Source organism: Patagioenas fasciata, chromosome 4, assembly GCF_037038585.1.
Source record: "Patagioenas fasciata isolate bPatFas1 chromosome 4, bPatFas1.hap1, whole genome shotgun sequence".
Lineage (NCBI taxonomy): Eukaryota > Metazoa > Chordata > Aves > Columbiformes > Columbidae > Patagioenas > Patagioenas fasciata.
In genome coordinates, this window is record NC_092523.1 from 45,958,627 (window position 1) to 45,982,830 (window position 24,204).

The 24,204-nt window shown below is 38.2% G+C and overlaps 1 protein-coding gene across 1 annotated transcript; it reads left to right on the plus strand.

The window, feature by feature from the left end:
* Positions 1-8,293: 8,293 nt before the first annotated feature.
* ASIC5 (acid sensing ion channel subunit family member 5) lies at positions 8,294-22,450 on the plus strand. Its single transcript, XM_065837959.2, has 10 exons — positions 8,294-8,333; positions 10,526-10,832; positions 12,675-12,906; positions 13,645-13,764; positions 15,798-15,947; positions 16,506-16,653; positions 18,040-18,096; positions 19,104-19,272; positions 21,332-21,423; positions 22,013-22,450. Exons 1-10 carry the CDS (start codon positions 8,294-8,296, stop codon positions 22,210-22,212), a joined length of 1,515 nt encoding a protein of 504 aa, XP_065694031.2. The 3' UTR covers positions 22,213-22,450.
* The last annotated feature ends 1,754 nt before the right edge of the window (positions 22,451-24,204 follow it).

Genomic DNA, 24,204 nt, shown 5'->3' on the forward strand with positions numbered 1-24,204 from the left:
GCTAAGCCTCATGCTGTATGTCAAGCTGTACAAATATTAGCTTAAAACTAAACTGAGCCACAAGAAAAGTAGGACTTCACTAGGGAAACCTATCAGCAAGGTCAAGGTGTTCCTCCTTTATGATGTAAAGCCTGACAGAGTAAAATAATCCACTCACCACACACAGGTACATATCTGCTCAGGATGTTGGCAATAGAGATGAAAACGAAGAGTGCACTGGCATATACATCAGAAATTGAACGTTGAAAATGGCTTTTCACCATCCAGTTTGCACTCAAACAGCCTGGTTACAAACATAGTAATCTCCTCTTGCATCCACAGATCTCAAAGGCATGCATAAGGAAGGCTTATCTTGTCATTTCTATACCTTCAATTGAAGCATCTGGACTGAGACTCCACAGTGAAAACAAACTTTCTGTTACCTTTTCTCACAGTACAAGTGAAGAAAGAGTGAAAAACTAACAAAAAGAAGGACAGTTGAAAAACATCGAACTCTTAACCCCACCAAATAAGTTAACGGTCTGTTTCCTTGTGCGGTTTCAATTTCTTCTGTGGGACACAGAGTGTAATAAAACTCCAGAGCAATGGTCTCTGGCTTGCAGGCTTTGTATTATCTACTCAGTAGGTGAAGGACTTTGAAGTCTCAGAGTCCTTTTAAACTCTGTGCTTAACAGAACATCAGCTCCCTATTTGGGAAGTAATACTACCCTTAATCAATTCAGGGTTACCGAACTGTCTCAAAACCTAGCTGAGGATGCTATCTGAACCAAGCACTATACAAACTTCTCACCTGATTCAGCGACTGACAAGGTTCAGTCAACCAAATAAATCAGCGAGACTACCATGATTTAGAAAATTATTTCCAGTATTTCCAACATGTTAAAACTCTCTAAGGGCCTCAGAGCTGACTGGTCCCTAAGCACCTTTGTCCTAAAAAACACCAGCCTAGTAACACTTATGAAACATGGCAATCTGAATTAAACATGGCCTCTTCTCCTTGCTCTTGCTTGATGACCATGTTCACTTTCTCCACTTAAACCCTCTTGTACTAGTGTATTCAGAAAGCTTAGCTATCCCCAGGACCCTCCTGCTGAGAGGACTTTCCCAAGCACCCCTGCGTCCTTTATCATCAATATCTGCCTTTGCATCAGTTCCTCTTGTATTTCACTATCAACAAAGAACTCTATGATATCCATGAGAGGATTCAAAAATATGATTCTCCAAATCATCAGAAAACTGCAAAGACATTGGAAAAAAGAAACACAAGCAGTTTGTTTCAGGCCTACACTTGAGTGAAAAATATATTCCTCTAAACATGTTTGTATGTTGTACTTCAATTTAAAATAAGAAACAGAAATATTTTTTGTGGTGCTCTCAATACATGAAACACTGCTATCACAATATTCACTCAGATCCCAGAAAAGCCTCAACAATTTAACAATTCCTTTTCCTAGCGGGGATAATTAAAAGTAAGTAAGCTGTTACTTTCATATACAATGCAGAATGAAGATAGTAAGCTAAAGTTATATATTTTTATGAGAAAAAATATATGTTTTTAAGAAAAGACTACTTAGTAAATTTGTTTTCAAATGTTTTTAGCATCTAGAATACATACTCTATATTTTGTATATGCTTTATAGAGAGAATAGTACAGACTATATTCTTCACATTAAATGCAAACCCATGTTTACCAGGCAAAGTACATGAAGTCTCTGATTTTGCACACAAACCAGAAATAATTTACTCTCTCTTTTCTATCATCTCTCATAGCTAATCCCAAATTAAATAAATGTTCTGTCTAAAATGTAAGTAAATTCAATGAGTCTGATCTGATGCTTCAGTAATTTAACAGTCCACAATTCACTTCGAAATCTAGAAATGTTGGAAGTAGCTTCATGTCAACTTCTTGAGCAAAAGCCTGACCTCTTCCCTGCCCTGCCTCAAAAACAAGCAAAGTGAGACCACTGTATTCATGTTTTATAGAGAGAAACAAAAAGTAGTATTGGACTTAAAGTTAGTAACTCCTACCTGCATTGCATATCTAGCCAGGCCAAGGTCTGTAGACCAACCATTTACCAAAAAACTGGATAATATCATGGATAACATTATCCTTGCAACCATTCATTTAAGGAAATTTAATCTCATGCTAGCTGAGTTCTGCTCTCTAGCCATTCCAACTACAACAGATCTCAAACTATCCAAGATCAGTGGAGAAATAGGTCTTAATAAATAAATAAAACTACAGACAATGCAGAGCTGTCATTCATTCATCTTACTGGCTACGTTCAGGTGATCTCAGTAAGGCTTCACAAATGTGTAATGAACCTGGTGCTAAATTATTTTTTTTTTTTTTTAAAAGTGACTTGTACTACCTGATGATGAAACTGTCGGTTGGCAGTGTAGATAACAGCACAGATTAAAAGAGCTCTCAGGTTTGGCCCAACTCAGAGCCTTCAACTCCAGCTTGGTTGCAGACACCCTTAGAAATACACGTGCTTCTGCCATGCTGCTCAAATTTAGGGCTCACTGTAGGGATCTGAATTTTCTTTAAATGGTTTGAGTGGCCTTCATACCCTGACAGAGATTTTACAGCTACTTTGCCATCTCTTTATACTAGCAGAATCATAAATGAGTCTTGATGAAAAAGATCATCCATGTGAATATATCTGGAAGCAAAATGTAACCTTTATTTTAATTGATGGTACTGCTTTTTTCTCAAAATGCACCTCATTTCCCTTTTTTGTGCTGAACACTCATAACCACAAAGAAGATGTAACCACACACACAACTCTCTGTTCATGCTGTGGATGACCGAGCAAGGCTATGAAAACCAAGAGTGTGTGTGTGCCCTTGAGCTTTTATGTAGTTATTTATTTATTTACTTTTAACACATGAAAGTCAAGACAGAGAGACCCCTGTTCATCCCAGAAACACATCAGAGGACTCTAACCTTTAGTAGAGAGTGAGAATGGTTTCGTGACTGGGCTGAATAGAAGACAAACAGTTAAACACAGCAGAAAAAAAAAAAAAATCCACAGCTTCCAAGAACTGCACTTTGTGGCCTTCAGGTGAACCATCATGGCCTTCATGAGCGAGCATGGGAAAGTTTTAGTCCACCCTCTTCCCCTTATTTTGTTTCCCGCCCCCCTTCCCTTCCCCAGTTGTTGACATGGGGAAGCTGGGATAGCTTTACTCATCTCGGCTGAAACAAGGTTGCAGAGCACAGGCAAACTGAACTTACTTGCTGTAAAGGCAAAAAGGGAGCATCCCTCCAGCCTGGCCAAGGAGAGGTTTGATGTAAGGCAGAGATGTCCTGCAGTATATTTTGTAGATACAGCTGGAGCCAAGAATCTGCATGTTCTTATTGTGTGGGGCCCCATGTCTAAAACATCCATCTGATGAGGACAGTTAAGAATGACCTCCGATGCATTGTCATGAATCCAACAAGGGTCTTCTCTCCTACTAAATTAGAAGTAACCTGTTCACCCAAGCCAAATCTCAAGTTATCTTACATGAAACCACTTATGGAGAAGAAAAAATGCACACACAAATAGTTTGGACAGTGTTACCTATTTTTCTGCTCAAACTCTCATTTTGATTACAAAATCATCACAGAACAATTTGTTTTTCCAGTGTTCACTAAATTGAACAAAGAGCTTGAAGACCTTCTGGCTACAAACAAGTGGCACTTGAAGCTTCCCAACGCTGTTGTCCCAGAATTACAGACCAGGAGTTATCCAGCAGAGATGGCTTCTACCTATGTAATGGTGGCTGCAGTGAGTTGGACAAAAGATCCAAGTAGGTCATGCCAGTAAGTGCCTTGGGAAGAGCTATTAGAGCAGAACAATCAAATATTAAAACACAACCAAAACAAAACTAAGAAGCAAGCTTATAGTGAGATAATTTCCCCAGTATATCCATCTAACTTTCCAATGTTGATAGTCCAGGACTTCCTAAGATGCCTGTGTCCTTGCACTTCATAACCCTCCTTATGTGAATCCACAGCCTGCAGCAATGATATCCATAACTGAAGTGTATATCACACGAAAGAATATTTCCCTGTGCTAGTTTCAAACTTCCTGACAAGTAATCAAGTGATTTTAATTTCCGTTTGGTACTAAGTCATGGCTTATAGGCTTATGAGAAATAACTGTACTATACCTTTATAGTACCAGTCATCCTTCCTTGCACTTGTGTAGATTGTGTTGTGACCTTTTTGAGATGAAGCATTCAAAAGGCAAATATATTTTTAATGTATAGATGTGAGCATTGTTAGTCCCACAAAATTATTAGTGATGAAATAATTTGTCTCCTGGATAACAAACACAACCATAATAGTGAAATGCAGCACAGCAGCTAGTGGTAAGTTTAGGTTGACAAGGTGCAACTCAAATTGCACAGGTGAAGCACCCTGGGACATAAGCCAGAACCTCACTGCGCTGGCTGCTATACAAGCACTGAACAAAAATCACTTCCCCAGCCAACTTAATAATATAACAAGAGACAGAGAGGGGAATAAAGACACATGAAAGAAAGGCGAAGAGGACAAGATAAATTTGGTACCAAAACATGCCCTATTTTCAAATGACTGTTTCGTGATTTTTCAAAACTGGACTTGCTATTTGAGTAGCATTTGAAATTAACAGTTGGTTTTAAGAAAAATAAAATGTAGTGACTCAAAGCTAAACCAAACAAGCTTAAAGTTGATGCAATATTAATAATCCAATCAGACATTTGTATGTGGGGGAGGAACAGAGTTCAAGGTCTTGTAAACTACAAACAAAGAGAAGAGATAGTGCTGCGAGGAATTTTTATTTTTTTTTTTTTAATATTGTATTTGTTCTACTTCTTAAACACAAAGAACTGTGTCGTCACTTCCCAGCATACCTTTAACCTCCATTTATGTTTCACATATCCCAGCACAATTTCGCCACTGCTGTCTATCATTTGTGGCTCAGAGGAACGCAGCAGAATTTCTTTCACATCAGACAGTATCTGACTCTGTTAATGCTGGTACCAAATCTCCTGTCTCAAAACTGTGCTTGAAAGGGAACTCTTAGATTACCACCAGTTCCTCCTACACTTGCATTTTGTACATATACAGCACTCATGCTGATCATGCTTACATGGGTTGCCTACAAGCTGTACTCTGATGGTGAAGCAGCCTCTTCTCTGAATTGTCCCAGAGGAACAATTTACCTTCCTCATGTCTGTCTGCTAATTATTTCCCAAGTATGGAGAAAATGTTCATTCATTGTTATTGCCAAAACCTCCTCCTTTCAGCAATGAAATGCATCGGTATAAACCAAACTATAAACTTGGGAAAAACAACATATCTTGAATGCATGCCACGGAGTTGTCCCAAGGCAAACCTATGCTCTTTTAATGCCTTGCAGCCACACGTGGCAAGGTGCAATTCTTTAGGAAGGCTGTTGTTTTTTCCCCTCCTAAACACCTGAATCCTGGTTACCAGTCAGGTACACCTGGAGCCATAAGCTACTCCAATGCCTCCACGTGGCTGTACTCGTGCTGCTGTTTGCTCCATGGCACAGCTGGCTAGCAAGTGCAAAGGGCTGGACAAAAACTGATAACAATCTACTAATCTGATGCTATTCAATATTATCATTAATGGTTTGGATAATGGAATATGTTGCACACCTCTTAAATGAATGAACGAAAACAGACTGGAAGGTATAGTCACATGATACCAGATGGGGGCAAAATTCAAAATTATTTTAATGCACTGAAACAAGTAATATGCAGTTTCAGTGATGCAAAGAATAGCTCTTTTGAACTTCAGTTGTGATAACCAAATTAGTGAATAAGAAATTCTTTAGAAATTGTCTGGATGTTTCAATTATTCAAAAAAATAACATGTTAAGCAACAAAAGGCAAAACTGTGAAAAGAGAAAATTTTATGCTGGAAATTTTAAATGGAAACTCATTCTTAATGCACCCTAGAAGAGAGTGACCAGCAGGTCAACGGACATTATCCTCCCCCTCTACTCTGCCCTGCTGAGGCCGCATCTGGAATACTGCATCCAGTTCTGGGCTCCGCAGTTTAAGAAAGAAAAGGAATTACTGGAGGGAGTCCAGCAGTGGGCTATGAAGATGACTGGGGTCTGCAGCACCTTTCTTACAAGGAGAGACTGAGAGAGCTGGGTTTGTTCAGCCTGGAGAAGAGAAGGCTGAGAGGGGATCTCATCAATGTTTATAAATATCTCAAGGGTAGATGTCAAGAAGATGGGACCACACTCAGTGGTGTCCAACAACAGGATGAGGGGCAAAGGGCACAGACTAAAGCACAGGAAGTTTCAGCTGAATATGAGGAAAAGCTTTTTTACTTTGAGGGTGCCAGAGCACTGGAACAGGCTGCCCAGAGAGGCTGTGGAGTCTCCTTCTCTGGAGACATTCCAGACCCGCCTGGACACCTTCCTGTGTGATCTGCTCTGGGTGAACCTGCTTTAGCAGGTGGGTTGGACGAGATGATCTCCAGAGGTCCCTTCCAACCCTAACCATTCTGTGATTCTGTGATTCAAAGGGAAGAATAATAAACAATTTCCTGTATATGGATGGGAAAAGGAGTAACCTTATTTAAATAATGGCAAGATAATACAGACATCAGAAAACAAAAAATAAATAAATTTCTAGTATCTGTAGAGCACTAGAAAACATTGATGAGAGCTCATAATTTTTCCAGTCATAGCTGATTCTGCCTCAATGCAGACAGAGACCCAATGAGTCCTCAGATTCCTTGAGCCCCTTCTTCTGCAGTGACCCACCCCTCCTTACCGAATCCACTGATGTACCTACTTTGAAGGAAAGAGCAAGACAGATGGTTGTATATACAATTAGTTACCAATTTTCCTCATATCCTAGCATTTGCCACAAAACTGACTTCAAATAACATTGTGAATACAAAATTTGTAATATGTATGAATACAAAAAGCCATGACCACCTCTGTCATTGGTTGGTTTTCCTTACCTTTACTGCATTAAGCTTTAGGAAATGTGCTGTTTAGATAATGAGATACACACTGCAAGGAGTAAGCAGACAAACCAATCTCCTGGTAACCAATTTATAATCTGAAAGCTATTTGTGCAAGCCATTTGGGAAAGATGAATACAAGATGGCTGGCCTTCGCCCCCTAGTGTTTGCTTAAGAATTAATGTAAAACAACCATAAGAGAAATAATATTTTTAAAACTATTTTGTTTTGTAAAACACAACTGGAGAACACAAGTCATGTTTGTCCAAAATATTGCATAAGCATAAAGGCTCTTTGTGAGGCACCAACTCACAGGTTTTTTGGTTTGTTTTGGTTTTTTAAACCAAGTAAGATGAATCATATTTGCTCTGTAGAGAGCAACTTAAAACCTTGTACTTTTTAATTGTATGCACATAGCAATATAAAAGACCAACATAGTTTGGTTTAAGAACTCAAGCAAGAGGCGTCGTCTGGGTTCCATGAATGGTTTGCAATAATAAGACTCAATGGATCTGCAAATAACTGCTTGGCAGCGCATTAGATGTGGATTAGTTACATACAAATGTTGAAAACCAGTTAACTGTTAAGCACTTTGCTGCTTGAGTGGATGCAGGTGCTGTGCAAAGCTTGTCCTGGCAGAGAGCCTCAGCGGTGAGGCAAAAGTGGCAAACGGAGCCGGGATTTCCAAGAAGCTGAGTGCAGAAATCTTCTGCTTGTCACACAGGAATGAGCACATGGCACTCAGTGCTCTACCTTGCGGCTCACAGCTTGAATAATATGGCCAGAAAACAGCTAGCAAAAATTTAGACAGTGAGGCACTGAGGGGCCAAGCTAAGACACCTGAAAATGCAAGAACACTGTGGGCAGTCAGCTGGATCATTACTGAGAGAACGAATGAAAGCAGCAGCAGCCATTCCTCGTCCCCTGCAGATCAGAGACAGAATGTGAAGGGGTTTTTTTAAGTATTATTTCCTAAAGCATTTTTCAAGCATATCCCAGGTCTGAATTTTCTAGTATTTCTTATTGCAAGGTGATGCAACACCCAAAACATTATTAGTATAATATGTAGCTGAAATGTATATAAATACATCTGATCCTGTCGTAAAAATAATCTTCTCTTTTACTTTGCAGACCATGTTATTTAAAGGCAAAACATAGCAACCCTGGCAGGTAAATTGCCCAGTGTTATGTGTGATTGAGTATCACCTCCCATTTAGTTTTCTATAAAAGCCATTACCTAGTAGTGATCACAGTGATAAGGCATCTTGTCATCCTTTCCTTTCTTACAGAAGTAAGTACAGCCTCATGGACCAACTTGGGAGATTCATTCGATCAGATGCTAAAGGTATGTGACTAGACATCTTAGAGTGCTTTACTAAGAGTTTTGTTACATTTTCACAGTTCTTTTTTTTCAGGACTGACAACCAAAATGAGAAAATCTGTCTCCTTTCTCTTGTAACTTTGTCCAAAAATAGCAGTAGTGTGCATTTGCAAGTTATAAAGAAGAAGGGAGAGATGAAAAAAGCTTTTAGAAAAACACCTGTACTGTTAGCTAAGAAGTGAGTAAAAGTTTCTAGCTGTTGCTTCTTTATGTGTTTAAAATAAAGCTACCATAGTTCTAACCAGGCAATTACTTCTCTGAATGATACCATACTTTAATGATTTTTAGTTTAAGGCAAAGAGGAAATCACAAATCTATCTAAACTAACTAACCCTTGCACAGAGGCCACGTTTAACCTTCCTGAAAGAACTCCTTCCAGTTAAGAGCTCCAGCTGAAGATGAGCTAACTTGTAAAAAGCCACTCTTTCTTAATATGTCTATTAATGAAAATCCAATCACAATTAAACACTGGGAATATAAAAATAAATACGTTGTACCTACCTTATTTTTGCGATGCAAGAGCTTGGCTTCCTCTTCTTTCCAGTGCATCCTGTTACATCTTTTTCTCCACTAGATCAAAGAGCCTATTATTATTATCTACCAGTTCACTTTACAAGTAGTTACAGATTGTGATCAATTATTTGATGACTAATTTTTTTAAACCCCTTTAAATTCAATTTACAGTGTTAACATTAAAGATCCTGTGAATTCCTGAGGTTTTTTATATAAGCTTTTAATAGTGTGTCCCTGGCCGTGTATCCTTGGTTATACACTCAGGGAAGTCATTTCTTCTTTAACAACAATGACTGGAAAATCAAGCTTATCCGACTGACCATGATGGTTCTCAGGGCTCCTCCAGTAATCAATTTCCCAAGCTGAAGAGTTTGCAGCCCATCCTGAATATATGAGCTGCCTTACTAGTTCTTCCATGCATGTTCTATATTTGGCTCCAAACTGTTCCTGGACCTGGATTCCTCTCATTCAGTTACCTCCTTGCTTTTTTACTTATCCATCCTCTGCATCTTCTATAAATACCAAGTTTATTCACATCTTTGACAAAAATACTTTTATTGTATTGATGATAAAAAGGGGTCACAGTAAATTATACCAGTATTGACCGAAGTTCTTACGTAGAGCTTTAGAGAACAACATAAAACTGTTGCCCTTCAGAAACATTTTGAAATGCAGCACTACCTGGGATTTCATTATCACAGTCCAGAAACTGTGTAGAGTTCAAAGCAATGTCCTAGAGCACTGTTGTGGTCATGACAGCTTTGGCAGATCACTCTTAGCTCCCTTCGCTCCTTTGCCAAACTGTAATAGCCCCAAGTAAATCAGTCTTATAGAGGATAAATTCTCTTCCTACTATGCATGCCACACTATTACATCTATTTTTTTTTTTTTTAAATTGAATCAGGGAAGCATTTAATTGCTGTTAAGCATTGATCTAAATAATATATCTTCAGATACTATTTATTATTTACTATTTATAGCTCTGAAATTTAGAATTTAAAATGGTTTGATTTGGGTGGGGTTTTTTTACATCAGTTTGTAGAAAAAAATTGAGGTAGATGACAACTAACAACATCCTTGTTTCAAAGTCACAAAAATCAGACAAATACAAATCTTAAAAAAAAAAAAAAAAAAGGAGCAGATTTCCTTTTGAACCTGTAACCTTTCAAGTTGTACATGGAAACTTTAAATAGTGAAAGAGTGAAAATCCCTTTCATATCATTCCCTTTTTACTTTATTTCTCAGAGCAAGTATGAAGGACCTGGCCTTTAATGGGATGTTATGGTAAAAATCAGATGCTTCACTTTTTACAGGAGGTTCACAGCAACCCATGGGTTTAGATCACTGAAGCATATAAAAATCTAATCTTTTCCACAGAAGGGGAACCACTTTTTTATAATAATGTGCTTAAAAATGTGTGTGCTTAAAATATTACAAGATACACTCTGTTGTCAGGCTGCACTGAGCTCATCTCTTAGTACACAGATCTTTTATCCTCAGAAGCAAGTTCACTACTTAAAGAGAGAATTTACAAACAAAGAGTAATTTTACAACTGCTTTCCAATATCAAAATTACATGGTTTACTTAAGTGCCATTTAAATGCTAGTTTTAAAATTGTGTTTTCACTTTGCTCCATATTAAGGAATGTTGGAAAAGATGCGATTGTGCTTGACGGAGAAACTGCTGCCACATTTGGAAGGCAGAAGGAAGTATCATCAGGAGTTTGCCTCATCCACTTCATTTCATGGAGTGCACAATATTGTTCAAACGCGGAGCAAGACTCGCAAAGTGCTGTGGCTGTTAGTAGTCACAGGCTGCCTTACCATTGTCATTTGGCAAATCCGCAGTCGTTTCATGTACTACTTCAGCTGGCCAACCACAACTACAGTGGTAGTTCAGTATGTGGAAAATGTCAAATTCCCTGCTGTGACTTTTTGCAACTTGAACAGGTAAAAGTTATGTTTGTTGTTTGCTCTTGAGAAGCAACACCTCTTTATCTGAAAGCAGTCAGGTTCCACAACTTGCTTGAACAAATCACATGAAATAAGGAAAATATGGCTCTGAGGAGCACGTGTTCCACACCACCACATGAGATTTAAAGGAAGACAAAAATATCAGAATCAAGGAAGGGAGGTGGTTGTTTTTTGTTCTTTCGTGTATGAGTGTTGCTTCTACATCTTAATTAAGGGACAGTTATCAGTCACATCTAAGTTAAAAACAGAAGATTTGCAAATAGAGATATTACAATAGAAACCTCATACAAATATGGAAGTCTTAGGCAAAGCAGACACTTTCTTTTTCTGAGGTGCTCAGCCTTTATGTTTCCAGCTGATGACAGTGGGATTTACACGAGAGAAGCGTCTGGTTTCTTTGGAAGTCAAAGTATCTAAGCAGGAACTTCACTACAGATTTCTACATTTGAATATAATGGCCAAGATTCAGATGCAGCCACTTTGAAAATTATGTAACAAACCTGTGCTTGATTTCTAGGGTAAATATACGATTTAGGAACAGGTTTAGAAATACAGAAAGTTTATCCACATTGTTTCCTCAAGAATTGTTTCCTTATCTTGTACCTTTTGCTGGTAGATTCAGCCAGAAGTCCAAGTCTCACATATCTGGAGCTGCTTTGCCTTGCTGTGCGTCCTTCCCATCGCCCTACATAAATCCATCCTGGGCTATAGTGCGTGACGTGCACTGCAGATACAAGTCCCTTCTAGTTACAGTGGGCTATCTATTATAAAAATGCCTCACTTCTTGTAACTATAGCAGCAGCACATTGCAAGTAGTCAGCTACCAAGCAGGGTGGTTGTCCAAGTGACAGTTTGCTGCCACATCCATCTGTTGCTTATCCTTCCCTCCTGTTTTTAGTAACTGGCTTTTTCTGTTGGCAGGACAAAGAGGCACAAATCTACCTTTGTCTTTATTTTCTGACTCAAATTCAGTCACAAAGAGTTATTCCTACTAATCTTCCCTAAACTGGGGCATTACGATCTATTATACAAATGCATCGATAGGTTTTTAAAAATAGGATCACATAAAATGGCAATTCTAAAGAACATGGTAGTGTAGTTTCATTTGTATTTATTCTCTTTTTATATTTACAACTGTTCTGCAAACTGTTACTTCAATAAAGGACTTCAGTGCTGTACCTCAGGAAAGGACCTCCAATGCCTCATCATGTTTTTGAGATTTTTCAAGTGGATTCTAGAGTAAGGATCCTCCTTGGTTTATACCACTGTGTCACCATGCACAGAGCTCATGGGAAGCTAGACTGTCTCTACACTGGGGTGTACTGCATCAGTAAAGCAGGTATAAGAGACTACTGCAGATGCACTTCGAAATCAATTTTCTAAATGATCAAGACAGCTTTTTTGAAAGGAACAGCTCCTCCCAGGTAGCTTTCCACATGTAAGCTGTTCAGCTTCTCATCAGTTCTACAAATCTGCTTGGTAGTTTATGCAGATGGATAATCTACTCTCTTTCATTGTTGTTTTTCTTTGTTTTTTAATAAACAACCACACAACAGAAATGTTTCCAATATGACTGTCCAGAATAGCCTTGGGAAGGTGTCTATTTTCTAGTTTCAGATATGGGAAACACCTTCGTAGAAATGGAGACGATATTGTTTATTCGTGTTGTAGAGATCAAAGTGCAATGTGGTGAGCAATAATTACTTACAGCTTGTGAACAGACAACAAATCATGTCACAGATTTGGTGAGACCAGCCTTGAGACCAGTCCTATGACTCTGCAGAGTTCTAAGCAACTCTTTCTCCTTCCCATTGACAGATTTCAAGCTCATGCAGTAAGCAACCTCAAAATAATTTTTTTAATTTGGAACATTGTGTCTGGAGCTCAACAAAAATCTCATGTGGAAAAGAAATATTCTCAAGAGCTACATGATTTTCTTCTTGGGAACCAGAACTTCAGCATCAAAGAGTTTACGAGAAAAAATGGGTTTTATCTGAACAGCAGCACATTGCTAGAATGTGATTTCTTTGGAAAGCCATGTAATCCACAGGTAAACATATTCATTTTACTAAAACAGTAGCATAGAGGGGAAGGGGATGTAGTCTTATCACTCAACTTGAGACATCTAGCTTTGCAGCAATCCCCCTGTTTTCCCTTTAGAGTCAGCCAATGGAGAAAACAGCTCTGCTCTAAAGCACTCTGAGGGCCCCAGTTCTCCCATTGACTGCAGAGACAGCCCGCTGGACTCCCTGAGCTGCACAAGGGGATTTCAGGCTAAATTGCTTTCTGCTTAGTGCCACTTCTGCACAGACAGCCGCCTCTGAAAGCTGGCACACCTGCAGGCTGTATCCAACAACCTCTTCCATAAATGGCCTATAATGACGGTCAGTTTGGACAGAGGTTTTTGCATGACACGACTGTGTAGTTTTGTTCTTGAGACCAAGAATATAGAGAGCCAGGGTAACTGTATGCAGAGTCCACAGGAATTTTAAATAATGAGATGCTCATAGATATTAATAAACTATGTGAAATTTATCCTTTAAGCTTTATTTTCTACAGAAAGGGATGAAATATTTTTGAATATTTTCACCAATTACCACTTTTCTGATTGTAATATTTAGCATTACCTTTGGAAAAGAAATAAAAAACCACACACACACAAGACCTCCCCAAAAAACAAACACAACCCACACAATTACAGTAGTCCATCTCTTGCACTGTAATTCACTAAGAAAACTTCAAGTGATCTTTCTTTCATTTTACTCTTCCCTATTTTCCTTTATTGAAGGATTTTAAACATGTTTTCACTGAATATGGAAACTGCTTTACTTTTAATCACAATGATATTTCGACAAGAAGAGTGAATTTGTCTGGAAGAGGTTTGCATTTGCTTTTTGATGTCCAACAGGTACAGCTATCCTAATGATTATAAACAACAAATCATCTAATAACTTATAAATAAGCAGAGTTGTTTTGGTTTGGGCTTGGTTTGTTGGTTGGTTTTAGACATATCTTCACAATTTCATGCACAAAATTCTGTATCAAGATTATTTATGAGAGGGTATTTTAAAGGAAAGTTCTAATACAGATTTTAAAAGTCAGAATTATTATTGACTCTATTCCCAGCTAAATGATTTTGAAAGTTGTGAGAGGCATACATATGTATATACATACATTTCACCTAAAACTGAAACATGTCAAAGTAGTAATTTAATTTTATACAAGCACTTTGGGATAACATAATTTCATTTTAATAAAAGGCCCATTAGAGAAGTTCATATGGTGCCAGTTTCTAAACAATACTGAATTTCAGTTGTAGCAGCAGCAGCACTAAGTTCTCAATGCTAGTTAAGATCTGGTCTTTGCACTGTACTCTCTGACCTTATTAGAATTGTCTTTGACCAACAAAACCCAGAAAGCTCAGGGAATATCACCTTGTGATATCACAAAATCAAAGGATGTTAGGGATTGGAAGGGACCTCAAAAGATCATCTAGTCCAATCCTCCTGCCAGAGCAGGAACACCTAGATGAGGTTACACAGAAAGGTGTCCAGGCAGGTTTTGAATGTCTCCAGGGAAGGCGACTCCACAACGCCCCTGGGCAGCCTGTTCCAGTGCTCTGTCACCCTCACTGTGAAGAAGTTTCTTCTCAAATTTAGAGTGGAACCTCTTGTGTTCCAGCTTGAACCCATTACCCCTTGTCCTACCATTGGTTGTCACCAAGAAGAGCCTGGCTCCATCCTCGTGACACTCACCCTCTATATATCTGTAAACATTAATGAGGCCGTCCCTCAGTCTCCTCCAAGCTAGAGAGACCCAGCTCCTCAGCCTTTCCTCACAAGGGAGATGCTCTACTCCCTTAATCATCTTCATTGCCCTGCGCTGGACTCTCTCCAGCAGTTCCCTGTCCTTCTTGAACTGAGGGGCCCAGAACTGGACACAACATTCCAGGTGTGATCTCAACAGGGCAGAGTAGAGAGGAAGGAGAACCTCTCTATACCTACTAACCACCCCCCTTCTAATACACCGCAGGATGCCATTGGCCTTCCTGGCCACAAGGGCACAGTGCTGGCTCATGGTCATCCTGCTGTCCACCAGGACGCCCAGGTCCCTTTCCCCTGCACTGCTCTCTAATAGGTCATTCCCCAACCTATACTGAAACCTGGGGTTGTTCCTGCCCAGATGCAAGACTCTACACTTGCCCTTGTTATATTTCATTAAATTTTTCCCTGCCCAACTCTCCAGTCTGTCCAGGTCCCGCTGGATGGCAGCACAGCCTTCTGGCATGTCAGCCACTCCTCCCAGCTTGGTGTCATCAGCGAACTTGCTGATAGTACACTCTATTCCCTCATCCAAGTCATTGATGAATATATTGAATAATACTGGACCCAGTACCAACCCTTGAGGCACTCCACTAGATACAGACCTCCAACTAGACTCTGCCCCATTGACCATGACTCTCTGGTTTCTTTCCTTCAGCCAGTTCCCAGCTCACCTCACTACCCGACCATCCAGACAAAACTAAAATCTAGATTGATAAATAACTTAGACATTCACTTTTGTTCTCTAGGAATTATGAGGCAGGAGTGACAGGTTCTGGAAAAGTAATGGAAAGTTTGCCAAAATGTGATGAGTAGTTGCATATAAAAGGCACAAGTATCAAGGTCATGAGTAAATGTTCATTTATGTCTTCTTGGTTTGAAATTGGGAGATGCCAGAGGGAATAAAAAACCTTAAAGTTTATAGTAACTGGAAGGAAACTCACAGAGGTAATCAACAAAATAAATTCAAGTCAGTTTGCTTCTATACTTCTCTGTAAAGTGCCATAACTGTGAGTAGAGATACGAGTCCAAATACAAAAAGTATAGCACCATTTTAAATATACCTAAAGCTTCAGATGGTAAGCAAAGCCAAAATAATTTTAAATTCCTTTTCTATCAGGAACAATTCACTGATGAACCTGCTCTTGGTTATACTGATGCTGGTATGACTTTTGTTATCCATTCACCCAAAGAGCATCCACGCTTTGATGGTTTAGGTTTATTAACACCAGTTGGCATGCATGCACAGGTCGCAATCCGACAGCTGAAGGTAAGTGGAAATAATTGGTCTTTATTGTCTCTAATTCTATTCTGAAGTGAGACAATGAATTACACATTTTGGAAATTAAAGTATTTATCATGCCAAAGTGACTCCTAAAAAAAAACATTTCCTCCAGCCACAAACAAAATTACAGCTATTTTTGGAGGGGATGTCATTGGTCTTCATAATCTGTATCTATTAAAGTCAGCCTTTCTTTACTAACATCTTACAGTCTCTCTGACATATAACAACACAAGTACACCATGGCATCTCCCCATCAACACATTCTGTTACCATTACGGTTATCTCAGATTCCTAGCGGAATCCAAGGGGACCTGACTACCCTTTTATGCTAGTCTGTCTGATCAGATCCTGCTTTTGCTGTGAGAGAGGGGAGATGATTTTATAATCCTAAAAGCATGGACTGCAATTGCCTCCAATTAAATCACAATGCTACTGCTCATGTCTTCAACAGCCTTCCTTCAGCACTTCAAAATGTGAGAAAATAATATCTAAATTTTAAAAAGAGGCAAAAAAAAATTATCTTCTGTTACTGTTATCCTACAGTCAATTATCCAAGAATACCCATGGGGAGAGTGCAACCCTGATATAAAGCTTCAGTACCACAAGACTTACAGTACTAATGGATGTTTGCAGGAATGCAAAGCTCGGTACATACAGGACTGGTGTGGCTGTTTGCCATTCATTCTTCCAGGTATTTCTCAGAAATATCATTTTACTATATGCTGATGATCTTAATAGGAGACCTCACCTGTTATTGAGCAGCAAAGGAGATGAGGCATATGCTTGAGGGATATCTACAGCTGGGATTCATTAAAACTAGTCTCTTTTTTCTTTTTTTCAGTTCATAGAAAAAAGCAAAATATCAGGTCAGCTCTAGATCTAGCATCTGGGTCATTGACTATGCTTAGGATACAGACCAAAAAGCTTGCAAGAAAAAATTATGCCTTAGGGTTGTGAGACAAGTCTGTACTCTTCAACCTGAATTCCTAAAGAGTTGGAACTAAATACATAAGTAGTCAGAGATTTTCACATGTACCATAGAAAACCTATCTTGCAGGTGTTTAGCAGCCAAGACAGGACTGATTACTTGAAAACAGAAACTGAAGTCTTCCACATGAACCCTGGAAAGAGTCTAGCACCAGAAGAGGGCTCTGTAAAAGCCAAAAGGCTGCATGGAGCCACCTAATCATCCCAAAATGTGGAGTACAAGTGTATGCTGTAATACTCCCCACTCAAGAATCCAGGCATCTTAATCACTTGAAAAATGTAACACAGTAACACTGAGATCTAACCAGATCTAACTTCTCCTTCCCACTTTTTCAGCATTAAAAGTAATTATAATACTGTCACCTCTCTCTGAAGCAAGAGCTGGAACCAAAAATCTCCACTCTCACAGCTCTTCTTTGTCAATTAGTGGGCAAGAAAGTCAGTGTCACGCCTGAACTTTTGACTCAATGTACTTTCAAATATCCTGAAGCAAGGTAGAATGTTTTCACTAAGGGAGACCCAGTAATGAGTAGTCTCTAGCCTGTTTTTTTGACAGTCTCTTGGAAATGAGGTTGGTAATTGCCTGGAAACTCTCATGGAAAGGGGTTTGAGAAGGAAATTAAGCCTAGGTCTCCCATACCCAGGGTCAAAGCTTTATACAGTGATTGCTAAAGGAGGGCAATGCTTTTTTAATGGTGTGCTAAACTGCTAAGGAGTATTTCCATGCAAGGGGAAAAACCTGGGCTGAAATTGAGACCATTTGAAATCAGAAAACTTTGTTTTTTCATATCCACTAGGAAAAACAGAGTGAGCTACAATCTTAAAGGCAGTTCTGGGTGGCACACATTGTAAAGATGTTTGCACAAACAGCAAGCTTCCTGGCTCAGTCCATTGTCTCTCCTCACTATGTTCCCCTTCTAGTGTTGGTAACTGCACTGGGCCCAACTGAATTGATTTCTCAATTGTATAATGACGATAAGCATGAAGTGACGAGCAGGTTTTAATGGCATGACATTGCAGTTTAGTACAAATCAGAGCTAAGTGTTAGATTGTTAATTGGAGTTCCTGAAGCTTGTTGTTTATTTTTAAGGAAATGGAACAGAATGTGATTTGCTGAAGTTTTACAGTTGTGTTTATCCAGCAGTCTGTAAGTAATAACTTCATGTTTTCAAAGCCAATTCCAAATAGTAGGCAATATCTATCACTTAAAACAAAATACTGAAAGTAATACTGAAATGGAGTACATCCCAGTTCATTTAATATTCTAAAAATAGGAACCAGAGAGAGCATTAAATAGATGCCAATTAAAAACAAACCAAAACCAAACAAAAAACCCCACAGAACTAATAATTCATTTTAGTAATCGAAAATGGTTTAAAAAGGAAGAACGTTCACTTAATCTGTTTTCAATTATCAAGCCTCTGGCTTGCATTTTTGCATCTTTGTGGTATCACCCTTACAGCTCAAATGTTGTATTCTTCTTGTTTGTGATAGAAAAGTGAAGAGCAGAGTTATATAAAAATATACTTATTTATATAGAGATATAAAAATAACAGGTTTGCTAACTGACAAAATATAGTTCTAAATCACTGGCCTTAAAGGTTTTATATTTTCAAAAGTAAAATGAATTCTCTATTTTCAGAGTGCTCCAAATGCAACTCACTTCCATAAGCAAATAGTCTGCACACAGTAGATACAAAATTTTTAAGTCACTACAACAGACTTTCTGGAAAATACTGCAGGCAGACATCAAGACCAAGGATTATATATGTACGTATACTAGTTATGTATGTGATTAGAAAGCAAGCACAGAACGCTAAAAGTTTTCTGTAGTCCTACTGTTTAACTGTGGATGAGAAATAGTAAACGCACAAGGCCCCAATGAAGGAAGAAAGACTCATGCATGCTGAATTTCTTCGGAAAAAATGACCAAAAAGAAAAATCTCAGTCCTTATTACTGTGCACTGATTTCCCAAGTGCCAGTTAAAAATACTTATTTGATCCTTCAAAACTGTTAAGTATCTGCTTCTCTCAGGATACCTAACCCATATGTTTATCAAAGTTGGTGAAAGGTAACTTTGTAAGTTTTAAAAAGTCTTTAAACTGTGTACTTTTTAATAAACGCTATGTAAATTCCGTCTCACAAAATTTCAGATGATATAGAAATAAAAGGATTATGTACAGTAGGAGCTCACAATTCTACTTGCCCTGTCCCATGTGAAGAAACAGATTATCCTACTACTGTCACCTATTCAAATTTTGGAGGAGAAAAGGCCATAAAATACTTTTCTGAAAAACTGAAGAAAAGCACAGAATACATCAGGTAATCTCACTTAACACCTTGTCTAATAAAGAAATTATCAATTTAAAAATATATTCTTATGGGTAGTATTAATGATGTCTGTGAGATAATCTCTTAGACAAAATTTGTTAACATCTATCCATGTTCATATATATTAAAATATATTTAGATACATCTAAGGCTTTTGGATAACGTAAAATAGATACTGCAGTTAAAAAGTAATGTTTTGTGTTACCTTCTGTGTCATTGATCTCTTATAACAAAATTTTGACCACTTTCACAATTAAGAATAAAGAAAGGGCAGGGTTATCAAACCTATCTACTATCCACATAAGCAATCCATCCTCCTTCCACAACTGAAGTCAATGAACTGAACTGCCTCTTCCTCACAGACACAGATGTCAGCAGTACAAATAAGTACTAAGATGCTACATGAACTCATAATATCCACAATATCAAAATATGTTTATGAAGAACTGTGGAAAATATGAGTAATGAAATAGGAGTGTTTCACTCTTTCAGTGACTTCAGTTTTCTCATTCTTGAAGCCATCAGTCTTCAGATGATCATATATGTTTATATGTGAACAGGACCTATATGAATCACAGAATAGTTTGGGTTGGAAGGGACCTTCAAAGGTCATCTAGTCCAACCCCCCTGCAATGAGCTTGGATATCTTCAACTAGATCAGGTTGCTCAGAGCCCCGTCCAGCCTGGCTTTGAATGTCTCAGGGGATGGGGCATCCACCACCTCTCTGGGAAACCTATTCCATTGTGGTTCACCCCCTTCATCATAAAAAAGTCCTCCTCATTTAGTCTAAAACCATTATCCCTTGTGCTATCGTTACAGGCCCTACTAAAGACTCTGTCCCCACTGAAGATTATGAAAATTAAACCTCTTGTTATACGCAAAAGATACTAATCCTTTGAGAACATTTTATCTTTGTTGATTATTTTATTGTCTGTAAACATCATGCGCAACACAGTTATTATTCAATTAAGCAAGTGAAAATCCAGAACATTCTCTTGTTACCAAGCCTTAAACCAATAGAAATCCTGCCCACATATTAACAAGTACATATTCCAAACTATAAGATGTAGAAATCTATTGATTTCTGAAGATGCAAGAAGGGAAAAGACAAATATTTATTGGATAGCTCTGCTAGCAACTCCATGACAATGACGGGAGGTCTTATTAATAGAAGTGGAGAGAATAAGAATTTTTTTATTACTCAGTGCTACCTGAGTTTTAGAATTATCACCTAAAGAGATAGCAGTGATCTTTCTGTATAGCAAATACTTTATTTTCATTAATATTTTTAATGAGCTCATTATCACCATCAACCCAAATCCTGCAGCTGTTCAGACTTCCGAAGAATAATTGCTACTTTTATTCTTAAAGGTCACAACATTTTGCGTGCAATCAGTTGTGGTCTGTTTTATTCCACAACTGTTATGTTTATATTCTACTTAGGTGTCAGGCAGAATCTTTATGTAGACATAATATAATAAAGATGAGCTCTTTACTCACACTGAATCATTCCACAGGTCTTGCTCCAACTGAGATTTACCTACTCTTCCACTTTTGCAGCAGACAAGAATATAATTAGGTAAGCGAGGCTATTAGCAGAGGATAGAAGTAAACATGCAAGTGTAGGACAAGGGCTCTTCTGCACAAACATGCCCATGAAAATAAGCACAATTAAATATGCAGCTGCATATAATCAAGAGTGGTAGGGTACACTTCCAAGCACTCTCTGTTGTAGGTCAGGATGCTTGACAATTCCACTCAAACTTATCTCTGTGACCATTAAAAAGTACAAGTCTCACAGTATAGATCTAGAGTTACTTTTTCAATGCAGCCTGAAGATCTACTCATCTGAGAAACTCCTGTTACCACTGTTGTTATTAGGATACTTTTACTTTCTTCAGTCACCTAACTCATTTTGATAACACTCATCTAATTTCTCTGTAAAAGACACCATCACTCTCCCTGAACCTGGTCCCAGGTGATAAATGTTGGTAAAAATGAACAGCACTTCTGACTGTTTCAAGTAATACAATATGCATTTGTCATTAGGAAGAACCTTGTGTGTATTGACATTAAATATAATGATCTGAGCTACAAAATAACACAGCAGCAGAAGGCCTTGACTATATCAGAGTTGATAGGTAAGTGAATGTTTAGTATTTATTTATTGCTGGTTAATAATTAATCTAAAAATAAAAACCCCACAGAAGCAAACCTGTTTTATTCAGTCTCTCCATCCTGAGTCATAGCCTATGTGGGTTTCTAAACAAAAAGCAATACTTTTTATATTATAATGGTAATAATCATGTCTGTCTCATGGTAAATTTTGATATGTCTCCTGTCATCGCATTAAAGAACCTGCAGTATGGACAACAGCTGAGAGCAAGAATTAAGTTTGGCACTAGTTTATGTCTATAGCACAGGAAGGACTGTAAGAGCATGGGAAGGAGAAGCAAGAGAATGGTTAAAAAGGCATACAAGTAGGAAATATTTTAAGTATCTGTTTCATAGTACGATGTGTTGTGTTGTACTTGCTTTATTTAGAATGTTTATTGGAAAGACTAATATCTTTCTTAACATTCTTAAGAATATGAATTCTGTTTTCTTAAAGTGATGGATTACATCTATTGAATTTATTTAACACTTGAACCTGGCAGGGTTTTTTTTTTTTTGCTTGCTAGACTAAATCAAATGCTTAGGATGACATATGTTTATTTCCATCTATTACAGCTGATGTAGGTGGCCAGCTTGGATTGTTTTGTGGTGCCAGTATGATTACAATCATAGAACTGCTGGAGTATATTTTTACTAACTTCTGTTGGATGTGCATCTTCCTTCTATTGAAAGCTCCTGAAATGCCTCAGTGGAATAGTCCATCCCAGAACCAAGCAACACACAAGGAAAAAAAGATGGGAATACAAGAATGTTAGCAGCTTGTAGAAGCAGAAAACTAGCTGTTCCTGCAACTTCCTTTTTAAGATACAAAGGAGACAATAATATTTTGCTTTTCTCCCTTCTCTGTGCTCCATATTCTTCCTGTGTCATTTATTGCCTAAAACTATTTATCTGTGCTGGATATCCTTGAAAAGTGAACTTTGGAAAGCCTCACTCTCTTTCTCATGTGAAGAAATATGTGAACTTTACCTAGAAAAGTTTTATTTTAAAGAATTACCGATGTTTTAAAGTAACATAGCAAACAATACTGATGTACAATGCAACTTAACACGCCTGACTCAGTTTATATCTTCTGTATTTTGTGTGAGGAGAATTAATACATATGCCAAACTAACACATGTGCCAAGTTCCTAAACTGCCATAAAGATGAAACATGGCCATGCTGAAAGAGCAGATTCCTTACTAATGATGAAGAATATGGTAGCTTTTCATTCAGAATTAGGAGTGTGCCTAATAACAGTAACTTCTACAGTGAATTATCTGTTTGTCTGAAATGCATCCAAAAACCAAATCTCATTAATCTGAGAACTACCACAAATACAAAACTAGACAAATATAGGGCATCTAAGCAGATGGCAAGTAGGCTAACATAGGCTAAGTTCAATGTTTAACATCATGAAAGATGATTATAAAGACTAAAGGCTTCATTTAAGTCTTACTAAAAATTGGTGAGTAAGAATTTTGTGGCTTTGGTGCTGAATCAGGCTTGCTCAAAGTTTATTGCTTTGAAATTGTTCAGAAAAGTTTCTGTGCCTTCCTACATCCATGTTGACCTATTAAGCATTAGTGGTTTAGACTCTTACATGTTTAAAGACAACTTAGGTGATTTTTCTTTTTAACTATGTCTTCACAAACAGCAAATGTACCTTTAGTACATTTCTTCCCCTAGAACAGGTCCCTGAATACAGTTGCGAATAAACCCACAGTTGCCCAAGTCTGCTCCCAGAGTCTATCAATCAGAGCTTTTGATGTGTTTGGAGGTACCAAACAGAACGTGGATGGAAAACCTTATGGAAATATAGACACAAAACAATCTTGGACAAGACGTACCCAAGACTAAATTTAAGACTACAAGCTAAAAGATTATCCTGATTTGAAGCCAATTTCTATTCAATTAACTATATATAACAGCAAGAGACATCTCTTTATTTGAAAACTTACAGAAAGTTGTCTAGACTTCTGACTAGCACAATATAGACTTTGATAATCAAAACATTTTTACACTAGAAAGCTCACAAAGGCTACATCATACCTTCTGAGCCACTGCTCCCCAGTCAGTGTCAGGGCCCTGCAACCCTCAGTCAACCCAGTCTCCGTGCTCTTAAATCATGTCAATGCTGTGCCTGAAACTCCAGGTGAGCCATCAGCCATAGCCATGCTCCGCAATTCCCACTATTCTTCCATACCATCTGCCCAAATTCAGTGGCTAAAAATAAGTTAGTTTCTACAAAAGAAGTGTACCTATTAAGCAGCCAAGTCCTTAAGGTTAGGGATAAAGTAATGAAAATGCTACCACTTGGTCATCATTGACAACAACTTCCCTTCAACATAAGCCCTAGGATAAGCAATTTGGGAAATACAGGAAATGTCTTCCTTCCTAGAAAGAGATGCCTTTATTTCACTCCTCAGTAACTGTAGGCTTGAGAGGCCTTAAGGTTAACTTGGAGATTTTTGTCTTGCTCTTTTTTATTGGTAATTTCTGCTAAGACTCTCCCCCCTGACTTAACAAGCACATGCACACTTGGAACAGCAGCTATACAAAAAGGTCTGTCTAACCCCAGTGTCTGAGGTGTGTGTGGGACAGGGCAGAGGGAGAATGGAAAGAACAGAGCGAACACACTGTACTATTTCTCTAAAGACTTCTCCCAGCCTCAAACAGTTGGGAATGCCCGAGCCAGAAGAAAAGATGGTTTTGGAAGTAGGAATCAGGTATTATCTGGCTCCTGGGTAAGAAAAGCAGGGGAAAG

What these genes read in the sequence shown, in the direction of transcription:
- ASIC5 (XM_065837959.2), top strand. Translation starts at nt 8,294, where the DNA reads ATGGACCAACTTGGGAGATTCATTCGATCAGATGCTAAAG. An exon ending in CATTCGATCAGATGCTAAAG is followed by an intron (nt 8,334 to 10,525) that starts GTATGTGACTAG and finishes CTCCATATTAAG; the next exon opens with GAATGTTGGAAAAGATGCGA. An exon ending in GAAAGCCATGTAATCCACAG is followed by an intron (nt 12,907 to 13,644) that starts GTAAACATATTC and finishes CCTTTATTGAAG; the next exon opens with GATTTTAAACATGTTTTCAC.